Source organism: Hirundo rustica, chromosome 4 (assembly GCF_015227805.2).
Source record: "Hirundo rustica isolate bHirRus1 chromosome 4, bHirRus1.pri.v3, whole genome shotgun sequence".
In the NCBI taxonomy this organism is placed as follows: domain Eukaryota; kingdom Metazoa; phylum Chordata; class Aves; order Passeriformes; family Hirundinidae; genus Hirundo; species Hirundo rustica.
Window position 1 is genome coordinate 35369965 of NC_053453.1, and position 25111 is coordinate 35395075.

A 25111-nucleotide genomic window follows, 5' to 3' on the forward strand; every position below is an offset into this window, starting at 1 on the left:
GATAGAATTCTCAGGACCAAACCCCTCAGTTAACCATGGAATCCACGCAGCTACCAGTCGCCCGACCGTCCTCCCCGGAAAAAACCGAGAGCCGAAAAGAACCACCACCCTCAGCTCCCGGGAGCCTTTCCCTCCCGCTAAACTAAGTGATCCACACCTTTTGTACGGGTTAAGCACCCTTTAACTATCAGTATTTAGTCTCCTAGCAACTTATGGGGGGGAAAAATTCCACAGGAAAACTTAACCCCCAACAGTCATCACCTAGATATTTTCTCCTGGTAAATCTTTAAAAATGTGAGAAAACTAGAAATCCATTTTCATTCTGAGCTACATGAAAGACATTTTGGAAATCACTATCATCCAATTCCATAAACTTCTCACAAATCATTTTACAATCCCAGTTAAAAATATCCATTTATTGTGTTTTCTGAGTGCCTGATCCCATGTAGATCATGTGACATCTAAAGGCCATGCATGAGTCCAAAAAAAGCTTTTACATTTACTGTGTATTTTTATTAGGGATCAATTATTACCTTAAATTGATAATAAAAATAAAGAGTATATCTTTTTTTATTATTTATATGTAGAATGGCTTGTGTATACAGTTATATATCTACCAACCAGAAGTCCCAAATGAAATATAGCTTAGGGGTGGGATTTTCCAAAGTGATCCTCGTTGCTTTGAGCTGTATCCACACAGGGTGGCACAAGCCATGGCAGGATCATGCCCACAGCACGTGGGACATTGTGTCTGATCCTCAGGGTAGCAGATTCTGTGTCCTGCTGGTGCGGCGTGTTTGGGGGCTGCCTGCAAGGCGTCCAGCAGGCAGGCAGGGTGGGAAGAAGAGCAGGCTGCTCTAACTGCTCCAGAGGCAGAACAGGCAAAGCTGCTGTACCAGGCTAGCTATGAAAGCTTATGAAAACCCTTCTCATGCCACTTGTGTTACAGAAGGTCTCTTTCTGTGGGAGGGAGTTACAGACACGTTCATCTGGCTCTCAGTTCATTTTTAGGCCTTTTGGGTATTGATCTGTTCTTCTCACAGAAGCAGCATGTTGTCCATCACCTCCTCATCCTTCATATGATGGTTTGTATGTAGGCCTGAATCCAGGGAAGGAGAATGTCCAGCTCATGGATAGCCTTGTAGATCCCCTGATCTCCAAGCTGTTGAGAAGATAAAGACATTAGAAAAGAGACTAGCTACAGCCCTTGAATGGCTCAGTGGGGAGCCAGCACCTCCTGTTCTTACCTTAATAAACATTCTCCTTAACTTTTTGACAGCAGAAGTTAACCTTGTGGATGGAGGACACGGAAGCTGAAGGATGGAAAAAAACCCAAAAGTGCTGATATAAAGACATAGTGGTAAGGAAGAGTCCAGCCCACAGTGTGGCACTGTAGGGCTACCAGTTAAAAGTGTAATCTCAACATCATTTCAGTATCTCCCAACCCTTCAAATGTGTACTTTTACCTGCGTGCTTCCTGCCAAGTTGAGTTCACGACACCCAAAATTGGTACTATGAGTTTTCTTATTGGTACTTATTATTGGTACTAAGTTTTCTTATTAAATGCTTTCTATTTATCTCAGGAATCTTTACGTAAGTTGCAGTTACAGCTTTCTTTATGTAAGTTGTAGTTACAGCTTTTGCTCATTGTATCCTAGCTCTAAGATTCAAGGTCTTTTAGCTCTGAACCCTCAGAACCTCTGAACCAGAGAGAAGGCAAGGCTAAGGGCCAAAGACCATTGCAAAGTAAAGGGAGCAAATTTGCACAGTTCTGCAAGCCCTTCAAATATGTTTATAAAGTTAATTTATGTTTTTCGCTGTTTCCCTGCCCAATTCTCCACTGTTTGACTAATTAAGTCTGGAGGGTTTAGTTGTCTCCCCACCACCTATCTCTGGCCACTCAGCACTGGCCACCCAAAGCTGTTCCAGCTGGTTTTTTTAGAGTCGCCAGACTAAGCTTTCTGAGCAACATGGCTTGCTGATCCTTAGCTACTTGGATTGTCAAAAGAGAAGATACATTCTTTCAGAGGGGAAAAAAAAAAAAAAAAAAAAGGAAAAATTTGATGTTTTTCAATACACGAACAAGGAGAATACATTTGAAAAGAAAAAAGGCAAAGGTCCTCATCTCAACTCATGGAGGGAAATAACTCCTCTGAAATGAATGGTTAGTCCTTTTCTATCCGCAGGCATTACTTTAAAAAGGAGCACAAATATTTTCAGGTTGCCTTTCATTCTTCCCAAAGTCACCTCACATGATGGAAGTGGGAAAAAAGCAAATCTTTAAAAGACAGCATAAATAAAAGTAAATTTTAAAAAATCTCCCAACTAGGGCAGTCCTTCCTAACTTGGACCTCTTTTTTTTTTCTTTTTCTCTCTCTCTCTTTTTTTTTTTTAAATGATCTCCATCTTGTATGATACAAATTTCCACAAAATATCATATCTGTGGTAGTAGAACTGACCTTAAATGAGTATATTGGCTTTAGAGGTGATACACATTACAAACTTTTATCTTCCTGCATATATTGCAAGTAACTAGATGAGCTAGCCAGCAAGTTAGAGTATTGAAAAAATTACTCTAACTTAGCTTGAGGTCTACAAGCTCTGCCTAAAATTCTAGAGATATATTAAAGGCTCTGCAGGGAATATATTGTCCTTCTTCACTCCATTCAAATATGAGTGGCACATTCACTTCCACAATGTACTTCTGATGTAGGAACATTAAGTCCTCAGAAGCAGCTTCACACTGTTGTCAGCAATGCTGACCAAGGCACTCAAGCAAGTACTGAGATCAGTGGTGCTGTAGGTGGATGTTTCAAGTTGCCAAAGAAAAATGTCTGCTCCTTTTACCTTGCAGTCATAGTCTAAATGAAAAGTCTGACTTCACCACAGAAAATCAATTTAGTGATTTTCAAACTTACATATTTCTAAAAAACTGAACTTGGGCCCCTAAAACATTGGGAAATATTATGCTTCCTTGTTTGGACAAAACCAAGAATTGGCAGGGTAATAATCATAATATTGTAGTAATAAAGCATTTGAAGTCGTTGGGAGGCAAATATTGTTAGGATTTTATGTTAGGATAGAGGCACACATGCCTCTATCTGGCTGAATTACAGCCCAAGTTTGTGAAAGAATATAAGGAGAATATGTCTATAAAGGTATCATTTTTTCCTTCAGTTGTATAGAGAACTTTAATCTTGAAAGGTAAAAAATTATTTATATAAGTCTGTTGTCATGGTGGAAATCCCTTCTGAAAAAAACCCTTATAGTTCAATTAGAAAATAACAACTAAATAACTTATGTACATGGGTGCTAATGAGTGCTAATTTATTGAGGAATAATATGATGAAAAAAATCTCAAGTTTAGTATTAGCAAAAGATACATTACTTTCACTCTATTCATAATTTTTGTTATTCTTTCACATGGCTTTGTATTGTATGGCTGGGTTTGAATTAATACAAACATTAAAAAAAAATTCATTTCCAGAAATGAAGTGTCTCCTAGAAAATCATGACAAGCCATCATTTCTCAAAGAGATGTTGTTTTTCTACTAGCAGGGATAGTCTTGTCCCTCTTACCAGCACTTTTTAAGACCCAAAAATGTAAGCTGTTATGTTTAGACTTCTGTCGGGTAAAACACTGGCACTAATTATGAAAAAGAATGCAGGAGCTCTGAGAAACCTGCAGCATTTTGTCTCCATATAGCACAGAAACAAATGTATTACTAAGCTATCTAGCAAGCTACAGTCACTGGGTATTCTGAATTCAGTCACAGTTGACAGCCTAAACTCCTCAGTGTGTACTGGCATTTGTATAGAATGTAATTGTTTTTCCAGACAAGGACATAATCTCTACAAAGCATATTATACCATCTGAAGTTATATTATCACATTCTGGAATTACAGGGTTATCTGGAATTTTGACAGACACAAATGATCACAGTAGTATGATCACACCAGACTGCTGTGAATTGTGCTGTAAATCACAACTGTTCAGCATGGTTTGAAATACAGAACCTGAAAGCTGGTGAAGTTTTCTCACATTAAGATTTGAATCTTTTTACATTACGCAAATATCCCAGTTGAGTTCTGACCTATAACTCTGCAAAGAGATCTCTGAAGCTGTTTGTTGGTTTTGCATAGCAAATATTTTTGCGCATGTAGAACAAAATGCTCTAAGAATGTCCTTTTCTTTCATGCTACCATGCAGTTCAGATTAGACAAAGTTTCATTTAATTTAATTCATTAATTCATTGACTTGCCATCCTGCTCTCACTTTTTAAAATCACAATAGACCTTTGCCTGGATATCCATGGCTATAATTCACCCTAGGTCAGGTTCCACTTTCTGGGACACTGTTATTTGTGAGGACTTCAGGTTTAGGGAAGAAAAAAAAAATATCCATAGGATATTTAGTTTTCAGACACACTCAGTAGCTATTTGTTTACCCACAAAAATTAGATGAGAAATGACCAACAAGTGATGGCATCATTTTAGCATCCTACCTGGTATGTTAGTAAGTATATTTGCGCAGGGGAAAGTGTGCTCTAACTTCTATCCTGTTTTTACTTAAAGATGCCTCTTCTCTGGGGCACCTGGAGACATCTTGCCAGTGGGCAGCACCATTCTCTGACAACCTGCTCTGACTGAGCACAGCTAATGCACAGGAACTGCTCCCATGTGCTTCATAATTGTAGTCCCTGCTAACCCATGAGACACCACCAGTTCTTTCAAAATTCAGTACAGAGAAGCAGAGATGACATGTGAGTAAAGATTACGTATCTGCAGAGGGTATGCTGTTGAAGAAGGAAAGTATTACCACTGTTACATCACAGAAACTTGAGGAGCCACATTTCTCCCTGTGATCACCCTGTTTCTTTGCAACTTTAGTGATGAGAGGGCAGCACAAGGTGACATCATCAGTAGAGAAGTGGCTTGGCTCCATGGGATCTCCACCACCTTGCCCACAAAACCACTCTGGGAGGGAATGAATGGTGTTAAACTTCCCTGAGCCCAGTGGAGAAGCCCTCATAAAGTTGGGTCCCCTGTGGCATGGGACACATCATGACTCTGAATCACCCTCTGCCTTTCCATCTGCTGAAAAACTGAGATGGACCCCTTCCCTAACTTTTCAGATGGACAAGGTTAGCTTAGCTCTCAGGAATATACTCACACAGGCATCCATGTTTGCTTGAAGGACCTGGAAGGCACTAATAAAGTACAACTTGTCACTTCCCACCTCAAGACGACTGAAGACATTTTTCATATAGAAGGAGAGGAGCTGATCTCGAACACTGCAGTTTGTCTGAAAACAAAACGAGTAATGACTTGCCAAATGAACATCTCACAAGTCAACTTTGGACTAAAATTTCAGCCTCATAAAAGCATGCATATTTAGAAAGTGTGCAACCAATGAAACCATTTTTGTGAATTTTAGTATCTGATTGACCTGCTTCCTTTTGTTTTAAACAGCTCAGTCTGCCTCTGGTTTCTGAAGAAAAGGCAGGAGAGTGCAGTGCTGGCAGGCACAGGACTATTTGTAAGACCAATCATGGACAGAAGCGACAGCAACAAAAGTACTTAACACATAAAGAGTAAATGGAAGATAAATTGGGGAGTTAAGTCAGACCGTCTTGGACAAATTGTAGGAGTCATTGTGGGTGTCATTTTTCCATTCCTCCACATAACTGTCCCATGCCATTTGATGTGCTGTAGGGTATCCAGCCCATCTCCAACAGCTGCTCCAGAAAAGACTAGTCATCCTGTCAACTCTGTGCCTTATCTGCCTGACCTGTGGGTTCTCTTGGACACCTAAAGGTATTTCACATGACTATGTGCCTATTTTTGGGCAATGGAATGAAGTGTCAGGTGTGAGATTCCTGTCAGGAGGGTGATGTAGCTGCAGATGACACCATTCAAATGTGGATATCTGTGTGTAGGTCCCACAGAGAAGTGAGGAGCCTTCATCCCCAAGGTAATCAGTGAAATCTAAGGGACATCAAAGGCCAATAGGTTTATACTGAAGGATAAACCAAATCAGTTGGCCCTGCATGATCTCTGCATGAAGAAAACTAAAGTATCTCACACACTTACAGTCACTTACAATTAGACACCCCAAGGTTTTTTTCTCACTCCCATGCTGAATTGCACTGGGAATTCCAATGTCCCTCTTCCAGTGCACCTGCAGAGGTCTAAGCTCAAAGCAGCTCCTCTCTCAACTCTCTCAACTCTCTCAACTCTCTGCAGCATCCTCAGGCTATCCATGGTACTGCACACCCTCAGGAGAAGGTGCCTCAGCTGCGGGACGGTGGCTGTGGCTCTGATCCTCCTCTGAGGGCTGGTGCCTGAAAGCATTCCTGGAAGGTTCACATGCAGCCAGGGCTCACAGGAGGAGCAAATGCTACCACAGGCACACTCCTCCCTGACCAACAAACACCTTCACCCCAACTTCCCTGGCAGGGCATGATTTCAGCAGCCTACAAAGAAGTGCCTCCAGGCAGGCTTTCCAAATCCACCTCTTTCTCCCCATACCATGAGCAACAGTCCCTTCATGTCCCAGGGGAATATCCCTTTCTTGCAACAGAAATAACACTCTTCCTCTAAGCAGAGAACTTCATTAAGCATGTGGCTTTCATAAATGTCTTTCCCAATTAAACACAAGTGATTTTTGCATCAGCTGTCATTACTTTTGATCACATATTCCTGTTTCTATTGACAAAAGAAAGTCAAAGTAAGAAAATGGAAAACTGGTAGTATAAATCTTACCATAAACAACATTTTTGTAGTCTTTTTAAGCAATCTTGTGGTCTTGATTAGATCCTTCTGTAAAATATAATATGATAATATTAATTAACCCACGCAGAGGAAGGGAGACAGTTTCAAGTCTGTTTTGTACAAAACTTAGTAACAATAATATTAATCTTCATCATCATCTTCAGTTGTTGGGTGAGGACTCCGTGAATCTGTGTTCCAATTCTAGCCTGGCTGCAAATTTCTTTCATGGGAAACTCATCCAGCCTCTCTATGCATCTTCTATGCATAATTTTTTCACACCTTTACAAAATAAGTAACTGCATTACCCTGTCTCTCAGGACTATAGAGTTCATTCAACTTATTAAAGTTTCCAGAAGCTCAGTAATTAAACTAGTAAAGAAGAACCTATAAATGAAATAAACTTTTTTCAATTAGTGGGATCAACTTACAGGAACAGATGATTTTAAACTAGTTGCCTTCATATACAGGTTCTCAGTCACCTGGGAGAGGAGTCCTTTTCGGCAGGTATGTTTTCCTGTAGGTGACTTTTTGCCTTCCACAGCAAAAAGACAAAGCAAAAATAAAAAATGCCCAGATCTGAAAATAGAACATCCTTTCATCTTCGCTCCTAAATCTTCAAGCATCTACAGTCACAGCAGCGTGTGTGATGCAGCCAGACTGGTTAGATGACAGAGGTTAACCTAATTTTGTTAACCCTCAAAGTAGCTTCTTCCCCGAGATGTTCACATAGATAACCTATTGCTCATGTGGTGGCTGATCGGTATTTTTGCTGTGCTTTTTTATACATCTTGCTCCACTTTCAACAAATTTGACCACAATCATCTGTGACGTTTTTCTAAACGATATCTCCATATTTACTGGCAACAGGGTCAAGGTTTCCAAGAAAGAAGAACTCCCCTATCATATGAGAAGTCTTCTCTCATTTAAGTGGTGGTCAAGTGAGGAAAAGGTAGTTGAGCGTTAGTTTAGTTTCGCAACAAAGTATGCCAAATGCATTTTGGATTTTTTAAAATTTTTCCACAAAACCATATGGCAGCACTTTTCTGAAAGGTAATGGCCCAGAAAGGAAAAAAACTTTCCTGATTTACCCTGAAAATCATTAGAAAATCTGTTATCTATAAGGAAGCTGGACTGCACAATGTTTAAAATTTCAGTTTTGGAGAAGAGTATTTTTCTGAGGATATGGCATCTAATAGCAAAGGTGTTTGCTGCCGATTTTAAATTCTGCAGACTTTGCCCCAGTAGGAACAGCAGGCTGCTTAGTAAAAGGGAGGGCTCCAGGGAGGGCTCTGTAGAAGGACCAGGGCATCCTTGGCTATCAAGTCACTTTGAAAGCCCACTGAGTGGTGGGCACTGGGAAATAACGTGCAAGACCCCAGCACATCCATCTCAGAGGTGGTAAAACAGTAGAATCAGATGATCACTGTTCTACCAAGGCGGTCAAACAGAGGCTGGGCAATCTCTGTCTCTGGCCTGTTTCCAAGACAACCAAATGCTGTGGGTTTCTCAGTCACCACTATAGAGAGGCAAGGATATCACTCCAAGAACAGACTTGGAAATCATGGAGTAACACCAGCCATGTGAGGCTGTTAAGCCGAGGATGGTTTTAAGTCAAACGTCAAGATCCTGGAACTGGCTGAGATGTGTGCAAGAACATGAAGAGAGCAGGTTTTGGTCTAGAACAAAATTTTCTTGATACCATTTTTGTTGGATGTAAAAGCAAGCCCTTGAAATATTCACAAAGGACAGAATTTTTTACTTGTTTAATGTTTCAAAAGCAACGTAAAAAACCTTAAACAGATTGGACAAAGTGGTTTAAACTGCAAGTGAAATGGCCCAAAGTGACCATGATCTGTTAGATCCAGTAGCAGAGCTGTTTGTCCCTCCATGGTGCCACCAGTGTGCCTGTGCCCCGGACATGTGTCAGCTCTAGGAGGGAGAAAGGTGAGACAAGCTGGATAATTAATTCACTCCAGCCTCAGTCCCACTGACCATTTACACAGACAAGCATGCATGCAGCCTACAGGCCAAACAGGGCTCTACAAGCATCCCATCTGTAACACCTCTGGGAAATGCATTTTTCCACAGAACCATCTACACATCACAGTGACTTCACCAGCACTGAAGTGCTGATGGGATCCGGGGACAAAAAGAACCAACAAGAGGAGGAGATCTTTAACTTTCAAAAGTGGATATGATGATGGCCTGAGGCTTTATGTGCATTTTAGTGCTCATATTAACTGTGGTCTGTATTTAAACACTCTAAATGCTGGTCAGGCTTGCCAGATGAGGTGCACTGAACCTCAGCACACGTCATGCGGACAGCAGATTATCCTCTTATTGCTAGTTTGTTCCTAGAAGATGATCTAGGGTGAAAGCAACATGTAGTCAGAATGCAAAACTGCCTTGGCTTGCTACTCCTTGGTCAACAGTTTCCTTCCAAATGGAATAAATGGGTCATGTAGGCAGTGTGTAGTGGCTTTTCATAAGAAAATCAGTAATGTTCAGCATCTCTGAAACTTCTAATGTTGCTGGAAAACCCTTGAGCCCACAAGTTTCATTTTGTCTCTTCTGTGAATTTCTATCACCCTACTTACAGGGCTGTAAGTGACACCTTTTCATTGGGCTCTAGACACCTCTGGATGTGAATCAGTAAATGTCTTACTGAATTGGCTAACTTTTCAACTGGGTGGTGTGAAAGGATGCAGATGGATGCAGGTGCAAGGTAGCCATACTTTAAAAAATAAATAAAAATAAAATAGGGCTTTCCTATCACTCCATCCATTAAAAAATGGTGGCTACCATTTAATAATCAATCCTATAAAATAAATTACACTTCCACAATTTTTGATATGGTGATTTGATTTCTGGTCCAAAAATAGCCAATATTCTTCAACTTTTTCATGTATTATTTGTTCAGAACAAAGATGATATTTTCTTTCTGGGTCTTGTGTAGCACTTTGTACACAGTATTTCAGTGCTGCTTCAGCACCCAGATATAACTGTGGTATAAATAATATAGAATACCAAAGAACCAATATTACTCAGTATTTTTAAATTTATAAGAAGCAGAAGAAAATACAAATTCAAGGACCAGCCCTTTTAGCAATGAAGACAGAAAATACTTGCAAACTTTGTATGGGCAGTGGAACTGATGTACCCAGAGATAGCCTGAGGACAATAACAAAGCACACCACAAAGAGTGCTGGCTTCCATTCCTTCTGGCTGGAATCCAGATAGGCTGGAATTCAACTCCTGCCCCAGAGAAAATGGGCTCTCTCTCTCTCTAATGGAAAATTTTAGATATACACTATCAGCTAATACTTCAGGAACAATACAATTCTGATAACACAAGTGAAGTTCGTCAGTGTGTAAAGCTTATGACCATAAGAATGAACAAGAAAGAAAATAACTAAGAAAAAAGCATAAGGAAAACCACCAGAGTAGTCAGCTTATTAGATAAGGAAATCTTGCCCAATTTACCCTGTGTAGAGACTAAGTTTCAAAGAAAGCTGTGTATGACCTATGTTCCATGTGAGTGCATGAAAACAACAGCCCGAGAAAGATCCTTTCTTCCCTGACTTATTATGAGCCACAGAATTGTCTTGACCTACATGAGCTTAGTAGGTAATATTAACATCAAATTCTCTTGATCTATGGAGAGCAAACACATACATGTACCACTGCTGCAAAGTTCTGTTAGACCATTTAAGGTAACAATCATATGTACTGGTTGTTTTGCAGTTTAAATTGCTTTTTGATCTCCATCCACAAAAACCCTTGTCTAGTTTCTTACTTATGAACCTTCTCACTTTTCATAATTTCTGTTTATTTCATTTCTTGTTAATATAACTAGAATTAAATGCCTTGTACTTCCTATGAACATCATTCATATTTGCTTAACTGCTGCCAATGTTACGCTTTCCCTATTCTACTCTTTATTTTGTTTCCTTATCCTGTTTGATTCACTTCCGTCTTCTGAAAAATAAGAGGTCTTCATGAAGAGGGGCAGTACTGATCCTCAGAAACATGATTTGATAAACAACAAGGAAGTTTAGCAAGATTTTATAAAAACTGAGAGTGACGGCACTGTTATGACATAAAGAATAAGATCCCCAAGTACCTCCCTTGGGGAGAGTAATTTAGAGAAGAGAAGCTCCTAGCATTCGATACTGAGTCTGCAATTTTCTAAAAATGGTTGTAATGAACACATAGGTAAGCCCTAAATACCCATCAGAGCTCAACTGTTTCTTATGACCTTCTATTAGTATAATGGGAACCCTTGGGGCTACTGTAGATTTTGTACAAATACAGAACTATTATGAGCCAATTTTTCAGACAAGGGTACCTAAATTACCCACACGATCTCAGCATATAGGCACCCAGTGATCCAATACCAGCAGCCTCAGTAGTCATAAATGTCAAGGGAGCAACAGAATAACAGAATAACACAAACAGATGGTACCAGCAGCTTCAGGTTACATATTATACACATATGTGTTACATATAACACACTGCTCTGGTTATGAAAATAAAAACCTGCATAAATGAAATAAGGACAGTGCAAAGAAAATGAAAATCATTGGATGTCCAGGACTGGATGTCAATCTGGTGCTTTTCCCATCCTTACACACAGGATCCCTACATTTGTTCACCTGCTTTTCATGGTGCCTGTCTGGGTGTCCCTCAACTGTCTGCCGAAAAGCATCAAAAATTTAGGTCAGAAGTGACCTCTGAAAGTCATCCTGTCCAAAATTCCTGTTCAAGAAGGGCAACCCACAGCTGCTTGTCTGGGGCTCTGTCTAGTTAGGTTTTGAGTATCTCTGAAGATGAGACTTCACAACCTCTCTTGTCAACCTGTGAGAAGTTTTGGACACAGAAGAAAACTTATGGTTTTTTTGTCTTATGTTCAGGTGGAATTTCAGGGATTTTAATTTGTTCCCATTTCCTCTTGTCCTGTCACTGGGCACCACTGCAAGGAGCCTGGCTCTCTGCTTCCTCTTTTCAGGCATCTGTACACATCGGTGAGATCTCCTTGACTCTTCCCCAAGCTGAACAGTCCCAACTCTCACTGCCTCTCCTCAGACAAAAGATGCTCTGGTCCCTCAGTTATCTCTGTGGTACTTTACCACCAGGTCCACAAATCCAATTCTCTCAGAATTTTTTCACTCTATGCCTTACACAAATCTCATAAAAATTTTAAGGTATTAAGTAAGGCAGAAATCAGGCTCAAACCCAGATGAAAAAGACAAAGTAAAACAAATCAACCCAAAACAAAACAAACAAACAAAAAATCCAAACACAATTCCATTTTCCCCAGGCATTTGTATTCCTTTGCTTTATGTATAGCAACTTCTGAGTAAGCTTCAAATGCAAATTGCTATAAAACATGCTCTGTGAGTCCTCTGTCATGCTCAGGACTGGTTCAAGTGGTGGATCTCCCTGTGCTACTGGCCTGCTTTGGTGTTTCAATTTGGTGACAGATGGCTGACAATCATCTGCCGAGCTAGTTTTACTTCAGAAATCTGATAGGAAGGTTCAGTACATTCAGTCTTTTCAGAGACAGTTTACAGACTATCCTCAGCATCCATTTTGAAACCACCAAGGTACTAGAACTAAAATTTTGCATTTGTGCACAGAAATAGACAACAACAACAAAAAAAGTTTTCTTAGCAGCAGCAGTTTTTATGGCCAACTATTAACTGCTTCAGTAGAATGCTTAGTGCTATTTAAGAAACTCAAGATATATCTCAAATGTTGAGTTATGTAGTTAAAAATTAATAACCACTTCCTGGCTGGACAAGGAGCTGAATTTGACATAAAACCTTTATGTATATAGCCTTTACTAGTCACATTCATATAGTCTTCAATTTAAGAAGAGAGATTGTGACAGAAAAAGGTATGAAATAGTGTTTGAGCATTGTTCCCATCAACCAGTCGAGTGATCTCATTTAGTAACAGTGATTCAATCCCCACACTCTTTTTAGAAAACATTTGTTTGCCACCACCAAACTCACATTAGGAAATCCCTGCACAGCAGTATTTCTGCAGAGTGGACAGATGTGCTCGGCAATAACAGCTCAGCCTTCCCACGTGGGAAGGTGGCTATTCCAAACTCCTCATTTCCTCTTGTGACATATAGGACTGTTCAAAAGTTGGTGACCTGCTTCCTCTTGTAATGTCATCATGGCATTAATAAAAGGTTGTACTAAAATTACAAAAGGAAAAAGCCTCATGGAAACATGGGTCTGGTTCTGGGGGAGGAGCATGTCCACAGCTGCTAGGCTGTGTGTCAGTTTGTATGGCACAACTCTTATCCTGGAAGGCTTGTCCTCCTTCTGCTTTTGTGCATAATTTTTTTCAGTTTTCTCTCTCCTCATGATCTTTTTAAACCTTCATTCTGGCTTCTTTTTTCAAAAAATTTTAAAGGTTCTCTTCCCCCTCTGCCCTCTTAAACCAGAATATTCCTGAGCGTCTTGGCAATGCCAGCACAGGCTGCCCATAGAGCTCTATAAGTTACACCACCTGGGAGCTGGGATGGAAAACTGGTGTTGAGCTTCTTAGATGATGTGCCCATGCTAATGGCAGGCAATAAATTGAACAATAATATGAAAAGTTGCCCTTTTTTTTTTTTTTTTTTTTTTTGGCAAGAGTCTTTTATTTGCTTGCAGTGTATTTCCATAGTTTCAGTAAAGAAGTAAAGTCATCCATTTGGTTTGGAGATAAAGTTTTTCTGTTTACTGAAAGCTGAATCCTAGCTTTAGCCAGGCAATTCTGAACAACAAAGAAAACCTCCTGCACAGGAGTATGTAAAAAACTTGACAGGTGATCTCTCAGGTCAACTCTCTCACAAATGAACTTTGTTCCAAAATCCTGGCCACTGTTGGTGTCTTGGTTTGAAAAGAGAGGTGTCTGCTAAGGAGAGGCAGGCCTCTCTACGAATGATGAATTTAAATCTTTCCCTCCGTGTTATTATAATTTAGAAGATTAAAAAAAGTTTTCAGTCAGAGCTATGAGGAAAGGAATAACAGTCCTTTACTAGTAACTATAACAGGACGGACAAACAACAACAGCAATTATAACAATAGTAAAACATAACCAAGAGCCCCGGGGGGCAAACGGTGGAAGCTCCGGCGCTGATGGCTGGAAGCGGTGGGTTGTCCTCGGCAGGCAGGGGGTGTCCTGGCAGGCAAAGTGGGCAGTGCCGGAGAACCCGCAGCGGCTGGACCCGGGCTGACCCAAAATCCAGCGGGGCAGCGAAGAAACTCCGAATTCCTGGGCGCTCCAACAGATGATGGAATTCCCAGGACCAGACTCCTCCGTTAACCGTGGATTCCAGGCAGCTACCAGTCGCCCGATCCGTGCTCCCCGGCAAACCGAGAGCAGTGTGCCCACCACCCTCAGCTTTCAGGGGGCTTTTTTTCCTCCCCCAAAACTAAGTGATCAACTCCCTTTTGTCCGGGTCAAGCACCCTTTAACTACTAGTATTTAGTCTCCTAGCAACTTATGGGGGGGAAAAAATTCTACAGGAAACTTAATCCTGAACAGTTGGACTCTTGGACTCTTCTGCAGGATATCTACCACCTTGACTCTCCAGTGCAGGACCAGAAAACAAAAGCTAGAGAAGCAACAGTGCAGCAAGCAACAAAATGATTTCCCAGAGAGTTTTTCTGTTTGGAGGTGCTGTTGTCCCTCCAGTGAACCTGTTGGCAATACATATGCTTCCCTTTGTTGTCTTCCTCTCAGAAGCATCCTCAATCCCTTCAGTCAGAGGCTGCTGCCAGGGAACCATCTCCCCAGCTCCCATTCAACAGCACCTCCATGGCTCCAGACTTTCCACTTCCCACTGTGCAGATTCCCTCTTTGTGAAGTGGTGCTTTTAATGAAACTCAGCAGTAAAGGCATTTTGGGGGAAATTTTAATTATTTAATTATCAGATATGGTCGCATCGGACACTTTTTTTGCTAGAAAGGATATAGGAGCCAAATAATGATTTACTTATGAGAAGTACCAAAGCATGTAATATCCTGTGGCACCGGTCATTAGAGAAGTACCTGATGGTGCTGTGAAATCTGAGTTTCTTTTGGCAGGATTTATAAAACAGAGACTGCATTGTAAAGACTCCTAAAAGTTATAGTAAAATAAACTATCACAGAAAGAAAGAAAGAAAGAAAGAAAGAAAGAAAGAAAGAAAGAAAGAAAGAAAGAAAGAAAGAAAGAAAGAAAGAAAGAAAGAAAGAAAGAAAAGAAAGAAAGAAAGAAAGAAAGAAAGAAAGAAAGAAAGAAAGAAAGAAAGAAAGAAAGAAAGAAAGAAAGAAAGAAAGAAAGAAAGAAAGAAAGAAAAGAAAGAAAGAAAGAAAGAAAGAAAGAAGAAAGAAAGAAAGAAAGAAAGAAAGAAAGAAAGAAAGAAAGAAAGAAAGAAAAGAAAGAAAGAAAGAAAGAAAGAAAGAAAGAAAGAAAGAAAGAAAGAAAGAAAGAAAGAAAGAAAGATGCAAAATATCCATTGAGATTTTTACTTTAGCTCAGGAAAATTTTGATGATTTTTTCTAATTAAATCAACAGAAAAACTTTTGTTTAGAAACTTAGGAAATTTATTTTGGAAACCTAAGAAAAAAGTAGAATACTGGTTACATTTAATTTCAGATAACTTACTTGTTTGGAGTTTTACTCTTTAGGCTACTTTTAACTTAATGTGTAGCACAATATGTACAACACTTTAAATTACAGAAATGTTTTAGCAGATACCTTCTTTAAGAGCTTCTTGAAAAATAAAACAGAAATATTCCATCTTTTATTATGTATAGATTTAGTAGAGCTTTCAGAGAATCCTTATGTGCAAAGTTACAGTTACAGACCTCAGCACTGATTTTGCAAACCCCCATACATCCAGTTCATATTGTAACTGTGACAGAAGTTTAAATCATCTAATATGCTTGTAGGAGTGAAGCAAAACTAATTAGTAAGTTCTTAGTATTCTCCATATGAAAATAGCTGCTTTAATTTTTTAAGCTTGCAGAGTTTGCAGTGAACAACAAATGGACACATCTGGGGCGGGGGGGTCGTGGGCGGAGGGGCGTGGGGGGTGTGTGTTGCAATTTAGTATCAGTGCTGGGCTTACCAATTTTTGAGTTTCGAGGAGAAAATCACTCTTATGTAGAAAATCAGAAAGACATTTTAAAAATCCAATTAAAAAGACCTCTCAAACTTAATAAAATCTTGAAACCTACCATTTGCTACAAACAATAAACTCCCAAAAAATCCTTTGCCATAATGTTTGTGATTATTTGTATTACTTAGGTCACCAGAAAGAGGTTAATTATATAGCTCATTGTGTGGGCTGGAAAAATCACATGGCAGCCTTGATTTGAATTACTTTTTTCTCCATCTCTAAAAATTTTCAGTATTTGTACCCATTTATGAAGAAGCTTTTATCATTTCCAAATACACATGGGTCTTGAAAGGTTTCCTCACATTTCCAGATTTAGGTTAGATTAACTGAAAGCAAATTTTTACACACGAGAATTCTTTTCTTGAGAAAAGGTATTTTTCTACCAGCTTTTGCTTTATTTAGCTCAGCAGCTCCATACAAACCACGTTTGTTGCCTTGATATTCTGCAAACATGATTTAAAATTCTCAGGCAAGCCCTTCAAAGTATTCCAGGTCTGAAAGGTTTGCCAAACCTCTGAAAATATAGAAGTTTATTTCTAGTAATCTGTCACTTTGGAAAAGCAAGCATTTGATTTATCATATGCTCCTGAAACCACATAGCAAAGAACAGGAGGTAATTTACCAATCTCTCTTATCTCAGTTCTGATAATGAGGTTATGGTACAAGCCTAAGCCTGCCAGCCAAAACTTCATACTTCAGGTCTAAGAAATTCTCTGGTTTACTCTTCAACAGTGTAGGAAAAAAAAATGAGTTGCACCTGTTTTCCTATTTTCAGAGAAGCCTCACATATTCACCTCCCCTAAAAATGTTCTCTAATATTTATTCATTTCCAGCATCACTGGGTTACAACAGAAAGTGAAGTCCATAACTGCAAGTACCAATGGAAAACAGTTAGGAAATGAAAACTGAAATCTAATGCAGTTACATTCTTACTGCTAAAAGGTTTCCAAAGTAAAATGGCACAGAAAAAGCTCCGTGATTCTGGTTCTTTCACCTGCCCTTAGCTTGACCCATGAGCAACATAATACCCTGAAGTCCATGCCTGGAATTTGTGAGGCCCAGCCAGAGATCCGAGGCTGGATGTCAGTCTGTGCTCATTACACGGGGCTGGTGGAGGGACCAAGCTCTCATCTGCCACCCTTGCTGCTGAAGGGCTAGAGACAGGCTCTGCCAGTGCCCGTGGGCAGCACCTCAGCTTTGCTGGTTGGTTTTCTGGCACCAAAGCTAGGGCAGATGACTCATATAAGGCTACTAGCAAAATGAGGAAAATATGTGGTGTTCTAGCAATTTGCAGGATCAGAGTCTCGGTCACGGATTTGTTTCGAGTTCCCAGAAACCCAAGTCATGTAAGAACTGAATCACTGGCAGATATTAAAATGAGAGCACAATGACAGCACTGAGCAGCTCCCTGTTTTGGAGGCTGCAACTCACACACCAAGTTAAACCAGGTATCTCATGTGCAAGTAACTGTCCTGCATTTTCTGAGCCACACATGGTTCCCATCAAGCCAAGATGCTTTCCTAAACTTAATCGAACCTCTATTTTTCCTCTACATAGAGGAGAAACAAACACAGCGTTGATGTTCACGTTGATGACAACAAACTAATCATGTTTTTGGCCAAACGCTGTTCTTGACAAACAAGCACTCTCTTTTTGAGTTGTCAAAATAAAAATAAGCCCCAGAGCTAATAACCCCCAAATCTGGTAATATCTACCTAAAATCTCAATCACACAATTTCCTTATTTGACAATAACATATGAAAAAGAGAGAATCTGAAATTTCTTCCCCTATTCAACACTGTCAGGACTCACATTATAAAGGATAACTATTAAAGGAGGAAACTGGTCAAACTAGAAACTTAAGAGATGTGCTTGGTAAGTATTAACCTAAGACAAGGTCTGGATATTTTTAGACCAACAATAAATACAAGGTCACTGAAAAGACAAGCAGCATCTAAACTTTATTTTGGAACCTCTGCTTCTCAAACAAGTGTTAATACACTACATTTGCATGAAAAAGCCTTTCATCAGAAAAGGACTTTCAATAGTCCAATTCACCACTTCCATTATCTGTGTTGAAATTTTTTTTTTTTGATAATATAACTAACTCTATAAATAAACAAACTACAAGTCTAATCTTACACACTTCGAAGTCAAGAGGACTTTTCTTTCTATTTTCTGTGGAACAGGACCAGATACAGGATGAACTGATCCTTTGGGGAGCTCTTACATCACAAGGCCTAATCAGAAAGTCAATCTTCATGATTGCACAGCTTTTAGACTTTAGCACAGATGTGTGATTGCCCCATTCTTTTCACATCTTAAGGAGCATCATCACCATTCTTTAAATGTGCAGTAGGAGTCAGAACATCTTTCTTTTGGAAAAAGCTGTAGAAAAAAGTGAACTTTAAATTAGTGCAATTTTGCAGGTTTTGGAAAACAACATCACTTTGCATTCAGTCATTTGAAACTGGGGCTACAGTTTCCAGGGGAAAGGCCTCACTGGTTGAAGAAAAAGCCATAAAACAATTTCAAGTAAGCTAGTTAAAGACATATTTACCAGTCTGGGTTTTTTTCAAAATATTTTTATCCATTCTGTCCTTAGCTGAAGAGAAAATGTTTTTAGTTTAAAAGGCTACCTTTTAAAAAAATTTTTTTTTGAATTTTTATAAGAAAAATAGCCAGAACCTGGAAATATTAAATGCTGTGCTTTAATCCTTCATACTGGAAAAATATTTACATTTGGGTCCCATGAACTAGTTTGCTGTGGATAAATGGTTCTTCTCAACATAATTTTTACTTTAATTTCTCCTTAGGAAGGAAAAATGTAGGAATCTTTTCTTTTCAAACCATTCATCATTGAATTCCAAATTAAACTACAGAAATTGACATATGTGAATTTGGCCAGGGATTTGTTAAAAGATTAACAGAGAGAGTGATTTCCTAGACTTGAGAAGAAATCTTTTCACATGCATTATTGTTTAGCTCTTTTGCTAGTGGTGAAGTTCATACAGTTAATCTGATCATGTCTGCAGGTCTGTGTTAACCATGAAAAAGGCGTTAAAAATGGGTATGTACTATGAATCATATGTAGCCCCAGAAGTGCCATCAGCCTTAACATAGTCTGTGTTTTGTTACTTCACCCAAATTTGACTTTCTAACAAACATCCTTGAGCAGCATAGAATCCTAGTCTGGATCCCCTGAGAGGTTGCATTTCTTTTCACCCTAAATATGTTATTTTATGTAACTTTTTTTTTTTTTTTTAATAGTGGCCTGCCAACAATACCCAGGGTCCCACAGAACTGCAAGGTTTTTCTTCTTTCTGTGTTCATTACTTTGTTCCTGGCAGTATCAAACATCAGCCTGACACTGAGTCTAATGTCCCTGCCAAACTCGCTTCACATTAGTAGGCCAGTTCTGCTCCCAGCTATGGTGACTTTACAAGCATCCTTACTGATGACTGTGACTGAAAATTTTGTCAGGCATTTACTGCTGTTCACTGCAGTTCATATCTTCTTCAGAGCAGCTAATTGTTTAACTAATTGTGCTTTAAAGCACAAGCTGACACAATCACATGCCACTGATTTATGAACAGGATAGCTTCAACATTTTGCATTTCCTAGAATATATTTCCAGCAGCAAATTGGAAATATCAACTCTGTATTATTCTAGGTCACTTGGGTAGTATATATTCATACATTGAATATGTAAATCTCTTAACTGAGTAACACTCCAGACAATGAATTTAAGACATGTTTCTTAAACTGTCACCAATACTTACTCAGCAGGATGTGGAAACTTCTGTTCGTGCCTGGGGTTCTTCTCTCTTCACAATATGACATTTCAGAGGCAGTTTGATAAATGTTTTATCATTATCTGTGTAGGAAAAAAACCCCACCTGTTCTGGTCACCTAATGTAAGAGAAGGGAGGAAGAGTCAATGAGACACAAATTTGACAGTAACATAGCCTCAGGAAGCAAAAATTTTGTCCTGCAGCCCCTACAGTGAAGGCATCCTCAAGGAAGAATGCGGAGCAGGTGCTTTCACTAAGGTTGGTAGTCGAGGATCTCTGGTAATAGCAAACAGTCCATGACTTGGAGGCAGAAAATGGAAAGGAAAATAGGGCAACAGAAAATTGAATTGCGTGAATAATGGAGTTTCTCTTTGGCGACCCAACCGAAAAATAATTCATTTTGGGTAGGCCCAAAGTACTTGTCTAACTCAAAATGAAACAGCTCATTTTGCTTTCAAATCTCTTTTCAACCTTTGAAAAAAATGCACATAAAACCAAAATACTAAGTATTTAGAAAATGTCAGAACAAAACATTTCAGCGAGATTTTCCTTTTTTGAGCTGGAACCATCAACTGAGTTAAAACACAGGTTGCCTGACTGAAACTACATTTTTATTTTCTTTTGTTTGTCCCAGACATTTCCTCCTGTTTAAGAGAAACCTACTCCGACTTCTAGTTCCTTTGTTTATTCAAAACTGAATCCACAAGTCACACATACCCTGCAAGAAAACCTGAGAAGGAAATTCTACAAAGTTTGCTGTGTGGCATTTCCAGGGCTCCAGCTCATGTGGTTTCTGTGGTAGAGTCTTCCAACTAGTGGTTTTTAGAGCTGGAGAAGTTAATAATCAGTTGACTTAATTTTTACGTTTTTGTGGACAAACAGGTTTTAATCTGGGTTTAGTCCCAGTGTGAGAGACTGATTTGACATTTCTGGGTAGGGAAACTCAATAAGGGCAATGTAGAAGAGATCTAAAGGAAGTAGAAGGAAATAAATGTTTATCCATTTGTGAAGTGATTTTATCAACAAGAAACAGCATGTATGTGTCTCATGGTCTGGTCTCTATCATTAAGGAATAAAAGTGGTTCTTTTAGGGTATAGTCACGTTATCCTGCCCAAAATCACAATCTTTATAAACCTCTGATGTAGACCAGAGAAATGACACCTGTATAATTGTCTTATCCGCCACTGACTATAAAGGGAGAGAGATGAGAGAGATGTAGTTTAAGGAAAGACTGTGTACGTCAAACGTCAGGGAAGTGACGTTAACTATTCATTTGGTGTTTAAATTCCCTTCCTTTGCTGACAGTTCTCACAAGTTTGAGGGATAAGAGAAAGGATACTGGCCAATAGCTCTTGACAACATCGTGCCTTATCCCAGAAGAAAGGAGATATATATCCAACTGAATATATAATAAAGGTTAAATCCCTGAAACTGTCATGTGGTACCAGATCCTGCCTGTCATTAATGGGTCACTCCTGCCTTGACTGTGAACAAGCATGTGAATCATACGTTGTGATATACGGATGAAAGTGTGAGGAAAAGTAAACCATGTTGAATGCATCTAGTTAGACAGGTAACAGGCATCCATCACCCAAATGGATCATAGGTCATATGCCAGTCTAATATGTGATTTCGGTTCACATAAACTGTGTTCAAAATTAAAGATGGATGTATGCTTTAAAATCCATCTTAAATTTGCTCTGGTTCTGGAGCAAAATATTTTAAATGTGGACAGGATTCTTGTCATCCTGATGAATAAGTGGTAAGGCCTTGCTCAAGAAGACTTCAGCAGTTGCTGGAATTTGCTATTACATATTTCTTCTGGCTTTCTAATTATTTGGATGCTTTTCACCCCTTCAACCTTGGTCCAGTCACCAGTTTCCCTGGCTTCACCAGACCAACTCTTCTGTCTTTGTCAAGAGACATTGCTGAAGGACCTGACGTTATAATGACAGATTAAACAGTGTTTCAGGAACTTGGGGGGTTTTTTCTGTCTTGGAGTTTTCTTGAGAATAGGCACCAAACATTCTCTTCTGAAGTACTTTGAGATCCCTGATGCTGCAGAACACCATTTATGCTCAGTATGCTATGGATAAGCAGTGGGAATGCAGAGTTTCTTTAGCTGCTGCTGCCTGTTTGCCTCAACGTCATCTGACCCATGGGGACAGTTTGGGACTTTTCAACTGCAGCTGTTCAAGGGGGGATCTTGTCTCTGTGTGTACCGAGGCAGAACCAGTGAACCAAACAAACGACTTTCAAGAGTGATACTATTTTTCCCACCATCCCCTACAGGAAAGGCTGACTGACATGCTCCCCGCTAAGCTCTAGCCTGTGAGAAGTTGAAATTGCAGGCTTATTCTGAAGAAGCACAGCCCCAGGCAGAGCTTGCATCCTTTCTGGGCACAAGAGTACAGTGACTAGTCCAGCAGCTCCACAGGCGCAATGTGGATCATCTTCCTTGTGTTTGAAGAAAAAACAAAATGGCAGTATTTGAGGTCCAAAATATTTATTATAATAAATTAAAGTCCAAGCATTTATAAAACATTCCATCTTCATATAAATATCACACAGCGGTGTTAATATCTGGTAAACCTTCATAAATACATTTCCATGGATATTTTTCAATTAATCTATATAAATAAAAGTGTTGTATAATTATTACCTTAAAATAAGTTACCATTAAATACAAATGACAAAAATTATTTCTGAAATAGTCTGAAATAACAACTTTTCAGGCAAAGGTCAGAAGAGAGCAACATATGCAAGAGAGATTTCCAACTAGGAGGTTCAAAACATCCTGGCTAAAACACCACATCAAAACATCACTGCCTTGATCAAAGCTGATTCATAGGTGTCAGATTTCAGTATATAGAAGACAGAAACGGTTACCTCATTCCTGTGAAGATGAGGAGGACAGAACAGTGCTTTTGTAAATAACTAATGCCCTATGTTGCAATCAAGAGGCATTGTCCTGGAGTTTTTGTTTTCAAAGAAGGCAGCAATATGCATCCTATCTCTGCCCACTTAGTTTGCAAGTTTTGACACAAGTGAAAGATGTACTGCATCTGGGGGGAATGGACATAGTTGCAGCTAATCAGTTTGAGTTATTGCAAGAGATCTGCAGAGACATCTCTTCAAGCCTGATCCAGAATTTTTTCAGTTTTTCTTCTTGTTACCTCCCTTCTTTGGGGCATCAGTACAGGAATTTTCCATGTAGTCAAACAGTAAATCCAGCTCTCCAATTGCTTTAGTCTTTCCATTTTCTGCCAACTAGAAAAGAGCAGAATACAAATCTTAGCAACTAGCTATTTTTCAGAAAATTGAAATTAGGATTGTCACAGAAACTTAATAAAAAATTTACTTTCCTAATTCTCTTACACAGTTCCATCCTTATAAGATATAAACTAGCTAATTCAAATCTAGACTAACATATAAGTTTCCTGCAACCTAACTTTTGAAGGTTTAAATTACCATAATATGTGCAGAGATCTAACAGGACAAGCAGGGAGGGTTGAAAGGGGAAATATCCTTAGTCCCCTATTTAATGCCCTTGAAGGCTTCCTGTCCTAAACAATCTTAAGTTTGTTTTATAATTACATCAGCCTTAATACAACTAAGAGACTGGGGTTTGAAACTGCTCTTTCTAAATGTTTGGGGGAAATGTACCTGTGCCATTTTGTTCTTCATTTGTTCCAGGTTCTTTTCAATGTGTTCTCTCCTTCCTGAGAATTGCTAAAAGAAAGGAAAAATCCAGACATAAGATGGACAGTTAATTGCAGTGAGATATATATATATTTTGTGTGTGTGTTCTTTTTTCTCTTTTTCACACCTTTCTATTAACTCTGACTTTCATATCTTTGATCTGAGGTTTCCTTTCATATCACTGTCTTTTGCCACTGCTTGTAGCATTCTGAGATTTAGGAGCAGCAATGAAAGTCGAAAGGAAAGAAACCAGTGTTACTCACACAACTGCTCAGCTCTGAGGTGAGGGATGCCAAGAACTGTGCCACCTCCTCAACATAAGGGTACTGGTTCTTGACTTCAGTGAGGAGAACATCTTTTACTACGAACTCCACAACCCTCTTCATCAGGTAGCAGCGGTTGTTTTCCTGTGTATGAAAGTAAGAGATCATGTTAAATCAAGGCAAGAAATCACTAAGTGCTGCAGAGGGATGCAAAGAGCAGATTCCTCAAGTAAGGCTTACCCTGATGTTAACAAAGAGCTGCTGCCCAATCAATCTGTTGTCCGTGTCCTTGTCTGAGGCACTGGCCTGAGAGGAAAAAAGGAAGTGTCAGCTGGTGATGGGAACCTTACTTAAAAATTAATAATAAACCCAGAAGTTTTTATCAGCAATGAAAGTACAGGCAAAATGAGGGAATGGACACCACAGTCTGTTACAGGTAGATAATCTTGGACATCGTGTCTGTTTCTCCCCTCAGCTGGGTGAGGTGCAAGGTCAGTGTTGCAGGAAAATAAATAAGCCAAAGTCTGAATTTGTGTCCCCCACTTAAAAGTCAGAAGTCATCGTGGTTAGGGTGACTAAACCACATGCTGCAGGTGGCCAACCTCACAGCGGCCCGCAGTGCTGCTGGGAGGTGCTCAATGGTGTGCACCCAGGGAGATCCACCCATGGCAAAAGCAGCCAAGAAACCTGCCCTAGCAGAGCACTGTAAGGTGCCTGAGCACCTGCTTGGCTGTGACTGGAGTCATGGACAGGCCCAGCTCCAAATGGAGTGAGCAAATTGTGAAATTCAATGTCATATTTCACAATTTACCTACTTTGGCAGCTTGAAGAGAAGAAGCTGTGCTGTTCCAGGGGCTGCCTTTCCCTTGGGGAGCAGCAGGAGGAGAGGCAGCAGCTACCCCTGGCTACACAGCCAGCAGGCAAGAGACCTGCTCCACACACCCAAACTCTGCTTTAACTGCAAATGCACGTTGTTGTTTTTGGTTTTGTTTTTGTTTTGGGGTTTTTTTCTGGAGAAAAGCAGGGGAAAGAGGGAGGAATGCCAAAGACCAGAAGTCACGGCACCAACAGAGGAGTAGGTCCTCAGGTCCCACCATGAAGAACACATGGACGACTGTACCGTTTTAGCCAAGGTGTAGGTGCGATTCCGGATGTAGGGCTGCTGGAAGTTGATCTTCCTGAGCCTGCAGGCATGATGGGCAGCGGAGGCCCCTTTCAGAGGCAGAGAGCTGGTGAGAAGAAAGGGGAGACAGCAACAGCAGCAGAAGAAAACCCATCCTGGGAAGCTCCTGGACAAGGTCTGTAGGGAGGCCATGGCTCAGGGTCTGAAATCGTCCGTCCCAGCAGGCTGCAGATACAGGACTCAGCACTGATGTGAAAGAAGGCAGCGTTACCACCAAGGAGAGCG

General features: G+C 39.8%; 2 protein-coding genes across 2 annotated transcripts; both read right to left on the reverse strand.

Annotated features, from left to right (window-relative positions):
• Positions 1-1075: 1075 nt before the first annotated feature.
• IL26 (interleukin 26) lies at positions 1076-7373 on the reverse strand. The gene is made up of 5 exons (XM_040061036.1): positions 7203-7373; positions 6766-6822; positions 5174-5305; positions 1248-1313; positions 1076-1162 (listed from the first exon to the last, which is right to left on the reverse strand). The coding sequence occupies exons 1-5, from the start codon at positions 7371-7373 to the stop codon at positions 1076-1078; spliced, it is 513 nt and encodes a 170-aa protein (XP_039916970.1).
• A 15521-nt stretch (positions 7374-22894) lies between these two features.
• Positions 22895-25018, reverse strand: IL22 (interleukin 22). Its single transcript, XM_040063132.1, has 5 exons — positions 24824-25018; positions 23944-24009; positions 23704-23847; positions 23405-23470; positions 22895-23008 (listed from the first exon to the last, which is right to left on the reverse strand). The coding sequence occupies exons 1-5, from the start codon at positions 25016-25018 to the stop codon at positions 22895-22897; spliced, it is 585 nt and encodes a 194-aa protein (XP_039919066.1).
• Between the last annotated feature and the right edge of the window lie 93 nt (positions 25019-25111).

Bases quoted from the DNA above. Each gene is read 5' to 3' on its own strand.
- IL26 (XM_040061036.1), bottom strand. From the start codon at position 7,373: ATGAAAGGATGTTCTATTTTCAGATCTGGGCATTTTTTATTTTTGCTT. The intron at 6,823-7,202 runs GTAAGTTGATCC...TATATTTTACAG, and splicing joins GTTTAAAATCATCTGTTCCT to AAGGATCTAATCAAGACCAC. The intron at 1,163-1,247 runs GTAAGAACAGGA...TCTTCTCAACAG, and splicing joins TAAGGAGAATGTTTATTAAG to CTTGGAGATCAGGGGATCTA.
- IL22 (XM_040063132.1), bottom strand. From the start codon at position 25,018: ATGGCCTCCCTACAGACCTTGTCCAGGAGCTTCCCAGGATGGGTTTTC. The intron at 23,848-23,943 runs GTAAGCCTTACT...TTTCATACACAG, and splicing joins AGCTCTTTGTTAACATCAGG to GAAAACAACCGCTGCTACCT. The intron at 23,471-23,703 runs GTGAGTAACACT...CCTTTCTTTTAG, and splicing joins CCTCAGAGCTGAGCAGTTGT to CAATTCTCAGGAAGGAGAGA.